We start from the raw sequence: 10,105 nt of genomic DNA, 5'->3' as shown, positions 1-10,105 counted from the left end.
CAAAAAACACAATTTAGGAACAACTGCACAATTTTAAATATTAGCCAAAGATCACAACATACAGTTTTTAAATGAAGGTTGTTATTTAGGTAAAAACTAAATTGGTGACCTACATGGCCCTGTGCGAAAAAGTGATTACCCCTTGAACCTAATAACGGGTTGGGCCGTCCTTAACAACTGCAATCAAGCGATAACTTGCAATGAGTCATTTACAGCACGGTGTAGGAATGCTGGCCCAGTCACATGTGGAGGGTTTTCAAGCATGCACCGCCTTTTTATAGTCATGCCACAGCATCCCAATAGTCTTCATTTAGTTTTCCTTCTGCCATTGAGAGATGTACTTACTGGTGTGTTTCTGATCACTGTCCTGCTGCAGAATCCAAGTTCTGTCAGGAACTCAAAGGCGACACAACAATGGAGTTGGAAGGTTCTGGCTGAACCAAGGTAGTTTATTCCAAAAAAAAAAAGGGGTCAAAACCGGGAGGTCAAAAATCAGGCAACAGTACAGGTATCCGGCGAACACACGAAAATAGGAGGACTGGGAAGCACAGCTTATATGCCACACACTAGGGAGATAACGAGACACAGGTGAAAGACATGGGCTGGGGAACACAATCACACAAGCGGGAAACTTGACAGGAAGACAGATATGGGACACAGACTTCAAAATAAAACAGGAAATGAGACGATGACGGAAAACTCAAGTAAAAGCCGAGCAACAGACAGTCTTAAGGTCGTCACGAACAGATGGCTGGAGATTGTTCTGAAAGATTTAGCTGTGACAAACATGCAAAGAGATCACACCACTGTGTTTATATTTTTATTCTTCTACTAACACATAATTTCCTGTGAGTGGGGTGGTGGTGGGTGGCATAGCACATTTCCTGTCTTTTCATCTGTCTTCTTCTTCTGACACTTAGTTCTAACCTGTTCAGATATTTATTGCGGAGTTTCTAATAGTTCTCACGCATCTTTCAAAGCTATTTTTTTATTATTTATTTATTTGTTTAAAGAAAAGGGAATCACTGGTTACACACTTCCAGCTGTGCAATTTGAGATTTCGTGCAGAAACAGACAAATGTACCAGAACGCGTGTGTGTTTTAAACGCAGATTTCTTTCAAGCCTGCTAACAACAAACCGCTGTTCGTCATGACTCAGGGTGTGTGTGGCTGCATCTGCAAATATATCCTCTATTTTTTCATTGCAATCTTTGGGGTAAGTGTGCAGATTTTTGGCGAAAAACTGTTGTGCGATACAGTAACAGAGCATTGTGTGTGTGTGTGTGTGTGTGTGTGTGTGTGTGTGTGTGGTTCATCTGTTCGTCCATGGTTTATATCAGGTTAGTTTCACTTAAAGACACTTGAATACTGTGAATATTGTTACATTCACATCCAGTATGTGATAAAAACAGAAGGCTGTGGGGTTTTTGTTTTCCCAAGTGAACACAATCACACCTGGGGCTGGTTACATCTTGGTCTGGGTGCAGCTAAGCCCATCCATGATGACAGATGTGACAATGTCGCACAGTGATTTTTAACGACTGCAGAAGTGCACTCCTTCACCATTTTATTTCTTGTTTTGCAGCTGTGGGGCTTCTACATCCTGTGGCTCGGAGTGCAGCTACGGTTCAGTGACAACACTAAACAGTACTTCTTTAAAAATGAGGGTTCCAGCTCAAATGGATTTAAGACAGGTTGGTGCAGATGTTGCATAATAGTTTTTTGCTTCTTATTTAATTTAATTTTTTCTTCTTAATCAGGTGTGGAATCAATGATGGGTCTTGGGTTACTGTTGGTGGTTAGTGCTTGGATTGGAAAAAAGGGCGTCTACAATGGCAGTAAAGGGGCTCTGGAATGGGTGAGTTGTTTTTGTGGTTGTTGTTGTTGTTTTCCTATTTTATCCTGTCTTATCTAGTATCTTCTCCTGTCCTTCCAGTTTGCTGTCCTTCTGGGCTGTCTGTCTGGAGCTGCATTTGCTGCCGGGGACTTTGCTTATTACCAGCGTGATGAGGTGAGGTGAGAAGCAACTGGAACAGGAGGAAGACGAGGAAAAGTGATGTAAGACAATCAAATGTGAATATCCATGACTATGTGCTTTTTTTTTTTCCAAGGCTAGCAATTTCCTGGTCGAGTTCTATCCAGCGGCATACATTGTATATGCAGTCACTGGAGACCAAGCCGTTGGCATCACTCTTGCATTCATCCAAGACTTGGTGAGCCTAAAGTTTAACTTCCTGCACATCTACTGTTTATTGATAACTTTCCCCAGGGGTGAAAAGGGCAGTCGTATAAAATCAAAACGCTCAGATCAAAACAACTGTGGCTGCTTTGACTTGAAAAATGCAGCTTTTAAACTGACAAACATCACGTGTGTTTAACTGTCATTCTCTTATTCAACACAATTTCAGTTTGTCTTACATACGGAGTTTTGATGATGCAATGCTAAACGTCAAACATGAGAACGAAATTATGAATGAAAACAAAAAAAAAAATTAAAGCATTATTGGTGTTTAACCTCTTTTTTTCCTCTCTGCCTGGACTCCAGTTTCATTGCTGTGGAATAACAGGAGTCTCACTAATAGAGTTTGTTAAACAGACCTGTCCACGACCAAAAAACTTGATGGAGAGTCTTGCTATGCCTGTAAGTTGGTGCCAAGAAATAATGTTTTTGTGTAATGTACTGCATGTATTTGACTCAAACCCAAGGTCTGTGTACTTCTTCTGTTGCCCTACAGAGTTGTCCAGTGCTCATTATAAAAATCTTTGAGACTCATGCATCAGTGGTGAAGGACGATTTTGACCAAATTGGAGCTTTTCTGGTAAGCAAATGCTGCATGTTACACCATGAAGGAAGTTTATTATTAGAGGAACTGATTGTAGTCTCTTTGATAGTAGGTCAGATCGTACGCAGGTCTGAGCTTAGGGTCCTCTAATTCTTTTTGTACCTGATCAAATGCAGTCAAAGACAAACCAAGATGGCAAATCAGTGGCTTCACCAATGTATTAATCCTCTGGTTAACTGACAACTCATACCATTAATCTTTTAATTAAACATTACATATTTCCATTTCAAACTTCAACCTTTACATAATGATACTGTTCCCCACAAAACTTTATTTTTTATTCAGAAACCTAGCATACTAATTACCCACACTACTTCAAATGTCCCCTTTTAAAATGAATCCTACTTACCAATGGCTCATACTAAGCCCTTTTTAAGTCTTACCCATACATCACTCCTAACCCCACTCTCAACTTTTCTTTAATGTTTTTGTTCTTCCATTCACTGATTTCCCAAAGGTCGGAGCTCTGATTTGCAGCCTCGTCCTCATTAAGCAACAGGATCGTTCTGGACAATGAGAAGAAGAGGTTTCCAAACCTACTCTGCTGCTGTCATTTGAAACTCAACTACCAGTGGTGTAACTCGACGCATTCTTCGCTTCAATTTTGGGACCAGTTTTCTGAAATTCATGTAGAAGTAGATTCTTTTACCTAGCCAACCAACTGTTTTCCATAACCAAGCTTCTATGTTTTATATTTTAGCAGCAGTGTTCAATTTCTGCTTCTTCTTTTTTTTTGTCTGAACACAGAGTAAAAAAAGAACATTTTCTGTAAAAATTCCGTTAAAATGTATAATGTTACATTAGTAAACCAGAATAATATGTATCTAATTTGTTCTATTTATGTCCAGAATGGAAAGGGGAAATAGCCTCTTTATGTGATGCACAGATAGGCATCAAATATATTTGTGAAGTTAATCTCTCAGAGTCAATAATAGCACAAGTGCAAACCATAAGACTCTTGAACAGCCTCAAAATGGTACAAACACAGCAAGACATCTAGAGAGCTGCGGCTATGCTGATGAGAAAGATCAGAAGAGAAGGGTCACGTTACGACAAACTACTAAAAACCACTCCTAACTCAAACTCAAACAGGCTACTCGTTTCATCAAGCCAACAAGGTCATGCATGAGAAGGTTTGAATCCACAGGATGTTGAATCTGGAGGTGATACAGCACAGGTCGCAAACATACGGCCCACAAGAGGGTCTAATCTGGCCCACAGGATGAATTAGCAAAGTGCAAAAAATTAAATTGAAGAAATTTACTTCAATTTTTCAATTAAAGTTGCTATTCTGAGGGTTCACACTGTCAGGTATGAAGGTTTAAAGGTAGGACCCAACTGCAGGACAAGAGATGGGGCAGGGAGTTCCAACAAAAAGGCATTTAATGAAATCAAAGAAAGGGCGCTGCAGGCATAGCAGGAAGATCCAACATACAAAAATCAAAAAGAATCATCGGCGTGGCTCGGAAAACAAGGAACGTGGAAACATGGAGCAACGATCCATGTTTTGCAACGATGCAACAACGAACGAAGGGAAGGCAGGGTTATAAATACACAAGAGGGCTCGGGGATGACAACACACAGGCGAGACGCATGAGGACAATCATCAGGGGTGAAACCAATGAACAATCAAGGGACACACGAGGAAACACAGACAGGAAATCCAGAACTTGATAAAATAAAACAGGAAATACAAAACACGATACAAGATTTAATCGTGACGTGAAACACGAGGCGAGACAGACAGGAAACATAGAAACCTGACAAAATAAAACAGGAAACGGCCAAAATGTCCTCAATCTGATGGTGTACCCACCCACACACACAGTTAAAAAAAAAACAGCAAACAAAACGAGGCGTCAGTCACACATCTTGTGAGAAAGGCTACACAGACTCAGGCCAAAGACTGCAACCCCTCCTCACAACAACATTTCACAGACTCTGACAGCTGCACAGAGACTCTTCAGACAAATACAGGTATGACCTGACATCTGTGGCACATAATTCAATCCTATTATCTCTTTACAGGAAAGACAATTTTTATGAACGTAATTACCGTTGTGTCCTTTGGGGTTTTGAAAAACAATTATGAAGCATAAATGTAAAAACTTTTATAGCATATTACATCTTGTGGGCTTAATTCATGCAGCCTAACAAACCCGCTGGTCATCATGGCTCTGGATGCATGTCTCCTGCTCTGCAAAGCTATGCTTACAGTTTTCAACAAAATAGTTCAGGTAAGTCTGGAACAGTTTTGGGAAAAAAAGTGCATTGTTGACCTTAATTTATCAATGACTGACTTGTCTGGACCAGAATTCATTTAACTACAGACCAGCACTCACTTCTTTGTGGTTGTATCTTGTGTTTTCAGGCCGTGGGCATCACTTTATTCGGGCTCGGCTTTTGGCTGAGGGCCAACGAAAACACCAAAAGCATCTTCAGTATAGCGGATCTCGACTCAAGCAATTTTGTCAGGGGTCAGTGCCAACGCCTCGCAAGAAAATTCACCTCAAAATATTTTGTGCTTCCGGTTTGACGATGGGAGATTTTCTTGTTTTCAATCAGGTGTGATTTTGATGATGGGTCTGGGCTCAGTGATGGTGATTGTTGCTACAATTGGAGATTACAGCGTCTGCAAGGGAAAAAGAAAAGTTCTGGGGCTAGTGAGTGTTTTCTTACTTTTGTTTTTATTGTGACTTCTTTCTATATCAGTTTCATTTGACTAAAATAATACAAAAGAAAAACGGCAAAATACCGTTATTATTATTATTATTTCCTGTCAACACTTTTAACTGCAAAGTAGCAGAAGTGTCTTGGTTTCTTGTTGAGAAACGCCCACAGCACTGTGGCTGACCTGTGGAGATCCTTTGGTCCGTCGTAGGATTGCTTCAAGATCTAAATCTTTCTAATCGCTTCCCTTTGTCTCGGCTTCCGGTCAAACCTCGCTGTGGACGAGCTACACAGTTAGCTTCTCATCTGCTGATATTGCAGCATGCAGAATTGCAGGGGAAAATAAAATATATTTATATATAAAAAAAGTCTAATCAACCAAAGATTTCACGACCCCCCTGCAGTACCTCCACGGACCCCCTCGGGGGTCGCGGACCACCCTGTTGAAGAGTAAAATTAATTTACAGGATGGTATTTGGTCGTTATAGACAAGTGGAGTTAATGGAGACAGGAAATCCAGAACTTGACCAAATAAAACAGGAAATACATCTCATCTGCAACTGTCAGAGGCTACATCTGCACAGCTACATCTGACTCGAACATCAACATAAAGCGTGTCTCTCATTGAAAAGTATCAGTAACACACAAAGTGCATAAATGGACGCCATAAGACCAGTTTTTAAGTGTCGCATTGAATAAATAAAGCCATTGCCTTAAATTCGAAAATATTCGTATGGAGGATGCAAGTATCAATGCAGCACTATCGCACTGTATTAACTGTATTGCCAGTTTCGATTTGTGATCTGCAGACTTATTTCCTGTTAATACTTTTAACCGCAAAGTAGCAGACGTGCCTCGGTTTCCTGTTGAGAAACGCCCACAGGACTGTGGCTGAGAGGGAGGGACGTGAGGAGATCCTTTGGTCCGTCGTAGAGTTGCTTCAAGATCTAAATCTTTTTAGGATTCTGCGCTTTGCTTTGTCTTGGCCTCGCTTCGTACCTTGTGCAGATGATGATTTATCTTCTGCACATGAACCTTCCCATTGTATCATCTAAGCTCTACGTCTATCTCATTGTGAAACTCATAAACCGATACATGCTAAATCGAGGGTTACTGATCTGAAGGAACAAACAGCGAGAACCAAAGTGTGAACTGAGACGTAGAAACAAGCCAGAACTTTAAACGTTTAAACAGGCAGGAGGCAGCCCACAAGTGAATCTGCATTTTTAAATACTTTTAATGACTGTTCATGTTAACCCTTCTTTTAATCTGACCTTGTTTAAGTTTAAGACACTTGAGTAATACTGAGGAAGTGTGTTATTCAATCTTTTGTTTACTTGTTCATGAGTTTGTTCTTCATAAAAGGCATTGTTGATCTCCTTCTGTCTTTTTAGTTCGCCGTACTCCTGGCCGCCCTGGTTGTAGCTGAACTGGCTGTCGGAGGGATGGTTTATCTCCAACGTGAAGAGGTGAGAAGAAAATGGAAAAGGTCTATATATACCGATCAGTCACAACATTATGACCACTGACAGGAGAGGTAAATACCATTTAATCCATCTTGAGATGATTCAGTGTTCTGCTGGGAAACTTTCGGACCTGGCATTAATTCGTGTAGCACCCCGTCACTCCTTTCAGGAGCCACACTGGGCAGAATAAGACCTGGCAAAGGCACACACACACACAAAACGCTTTAGGAACAATCTAATGACCTCTTAAGTCACTAGATCCCAAACTAGATTGATAACATGACTAGTATCGGCATCAGATTGATACTAGCGTGATCGATACTTTCATTTCATGTCAGCGAAGCGTTAGGAGCTTCTTCATCCCCATCTGTAGCAAAAGTTGGGATATGGAGTCTCTATGGACACTCAAATCCCAGCATCACCACAGCATCGCACAGCTCGAACCGATGCTGTTATCGAAATGTGTCGGTACATGGAAGAGACGACGACTACTCGGTTGTGCAGACCCGCTTCTTTGGAGGTGAAATTAATGAGCCAGCATTTCCCTCTGTTACGACCCCGATTGTGTCTAGGAGTTAGGGATGTAACGAGAAAAATCAGCTCAAACAAAAATATACCAAAACACCAGAGATCAAAACGAAACTCAATTTATTAATAGTCAAAACTAAAGACGAGCTTCCAAAAACAAGGGAAACCGATTGATGATGAGGCCCTCAAACACACCGCTGGACAGCTACAGCAATACCAGACTGACATTGACACACGCACACAGCTCCGTTCAGCACGCTGCCAGAAGGCTGAATGATCCACAGAGGCCCCTACCCTCAACCCAAAGGAAGGTGGTCATAATGTTATGTCTGATTGGTTTATCTCACACAATGTTGTGATTTCTCATCATCAAGATTGGAAAATTCCTCGTGGAGTTCTACACAAAAGTGATTGAGCGATACAAAAAGGACAAAGGCAGCATAGACATCAACGTTACTCAAACTCTCAAATTCATCCACACTCAGGTGAGCATGAACTTTTATTTCCTGCCGATCTGACAGAAGGTTAAAGTTTATCATTCTGAATGCATTATCATTTACGTGGAAGCTAAATGACATGATAAGATGCATACTTTACCGCTTAATAGCTTTTGGACCCCTCAGAACTTTCTACATTTATGAATAAAAAATGTTCAAAACAGATTTTAACACGTGTTCTGCAAGTAGACAAATAGAATCCAATAAAAAAAAGAAGTAAATATTTGAACTTCCATTCCCAACTGCAGCAAAAGAGGCACAGAATCACAAAATTATTTGTTTCCCCATGTCCATGACTGACCTCTCCGTGCTGTTTGTTTGTTTCTCTCTCTCTCTCTCTCATTTCTATACTTAAGTCAATTACTCTGCAAAGGAAGTGAACCTTATTATGGTTCTGAAGAGTGAAGCAAATGACTTCTCTCTCCACACACACACACACACACACACACACCACACACACACACACACACACACACACACACACACACACACACACACACACACACACACACACACACACACACACACACACACACACACACACACACACACACTTTTGTTCCTGCACTGCTGATAGTTGCTTGGCTGTGACGACCGGGTTTCATGATACAATAATAAATGCTAAACTCCATAATTTAAAATGTTACAGTTTAACCTTCATTCCCCTCTGCCTGGTCTGTAGCTCAAGTGTTGCGGAGTGAATAAATCCCACAAGACTGAACTCAAGGACATCTGTAGCGAACAAACGCAAGAGGTAAGTTTTAAAAACTCATATTGGTTCAGGTAGTGCGGTGCATGTTGTCATATCCGACTTCCTTATTCTATAAACCAAGAATAACCCACAGTTTTTTCTTGCAGATTTGCACCGAGTACATTAAAAATTTCTTCAACAGCAAAATGTTAACGGTGCTGGGCATCTTTGGAACTGGAGCTGTTTTGGTAGGCACATTCCATTTCTATACTTAAGTCAATTACTCTGTAAAGGAAGTGAACCTTATTATGGTTCTGAAGAGTGAAGCAAATGACTTTTCTCTCATACCTCTGGCCCGTCCCTTGGGGTAATTTCAATACGAGTGCAAAACATGATGGCCAATGTGAATGCGTTCCTGCAGGACTTCCCCTAGCCTGTAGCATCCTATTATTTTCACTTTTAGCAGGGCAAGTTTGAGATCAGAGAGAAGAACATCTGAGGTTTCTCAGCTGGCGTGCATGATGCTGGTAGTTATTTGGTAGTTATTTGTTTTTGTGCATAGTGCCGCCATTTGAAGGATAAACCTGGATTCATAAAAATCTAAGATCCCAAAAAAAAGGCACTCTGAGTACTCAAAGGGATTGGTTGATGGTCATTTTTTATCCATCCCTGCAGAAATCTTGCCAAAATAATAATAAATAAATAAATAATTGTGACGGCTGTCGACAGATCGCTGCCCTGGTCTGCACCATCATCCTCCTGAAGAGGCTCAAGAGAGAGAATGCGATGATATCAAAGTGTCTGAGTTTGATTGTGTAGTGAGAAGAAGAGGTTTCCAAGCAAAGACCATCGCTGGAGACTCAAACCAGCAGATCAGCGCTTACAGACTCTCCTCCTGCTCGGCTCCATTTAGATACTTATTCTTTTTCATCTTAATGCGTGGTAATAGCATCATGGCATTATGACAGCAGCTAATAAAGGCTTTTTTGTCTGTACATAACACCCTTAAAATACACAGTGGTAAAAGGGATCGTCTTCTTTGAATTCTGTCCATCAACCCTGTGCTCTGCATATGCTCATAATTTGAAATGTGTTTCTCCTTATGCCTCTTTGTTTAACTGCTCTGAATCATGATGCAGGCCATGTTATCTTTGTACGGGGGGGGGGGGGGTCGAGGAGGAGCTGGAGAGGAGTGAACAACGTGACCTTCGGCACATAAGGCCTATAAAAGTGTGTTTACTTTGTCAACTTGTTACTCATTTGCCACCTTCAAGGCTTTGTGTCCATCTGCAGATGTTGAATTAAATGCACTGAAAGACCAGAGTGTTCTGATTAATAATTTCTTAGCACAAATTTCCAATAAAACTCTTGCCTTTATCACGTTTAGATGACTGTGTTTACAGCATGACA

The 10,105-nt window shown here is 40.9% G+C and overlaps 2 protein-coding genes across 2 annotated transcripts; both read left to right on the top strand.

Moving 5' to 3' along the window:
• The first annotated feature begins 519 nt into the window (after nucleotides 1-519).
• LOC124998102 lies at nucleotides 520-3,965 on the top strand. Its single transcript, XM_047572293.1, has 8 exons — nucleotides 520-1,216; nucleotides 1,586-1,694; nucleotides 1,761-1,858; nucleotides 1,937-2,011; nucleotides 2,112-2,213; nucleotides 2,546-2,641; nucleotides 2,736-2,819; nucleotides 3,301-3,965. The coding sequence occupies exons 1-8, from the start codon at nucleotides 1,151-1,153 to the stop codon at nucleotides 3,358-3,360; spliced, it is 690 nt and encodes a 229-aa protein (XP_047428249.1). The 5' UTR covers nucleotides 520-1,150; the 3' UTR covers nucleotides 3,361-3,965.
• Nucleotides 3,966-4,110: 145 nt separating this feature from the next.
• LOC124997391 (CD9 antigen-like) lies at nucleotides 4,111-10,018 on the top strand. The gene is made up of 7 exons (XM_047571056.1): nucleotides 4,111-5,320; nucleotides 5,409-5,506; nucleotides 6,908-6,982; nucleotides 7,882-7,992; nucleotides 8,687-8,758; nucleotides 8,863-8,943; nucleotides 9,425-10,018. The coding sequence occupies exons 2-7, from the start codon at nucleotides 5,420-5,422 to the stop codon at nucleotides 9,512-9,514; spliced, it is 516 nt and encodes a 171-aa protein (XP_047427012.1). The 5' UTR covers nucleotides 4,111-5,320; nucleotides 5,409-5,419; the 3' UTR covers nucleotides 9,515-10,018.
• The last annotated feature ends 87 nt before the right edge of the window (nucleotides 10,019-10,105 follow it).

Source organism: Mugil cephalus, chromosome 20 (genome assembly GCF_022458985.1).
Source record: "Mugil cephalus isolate CIBA_MC_2020 chromosome 20, CIBA_Mcephalus_1.1, whole genome shotgun sequence".
In the NCBI taxonomy this organism is placed as follows: domain Eukaryota; kingdom Metazoa; phylum Chordata; class Actinopteri; order Mugiliformes; family Mugilidae; genus Mugil; species Mugil cephalus.
This window is presented reverse-complemented; position numbering and strand designations above follow the sequence as displayed.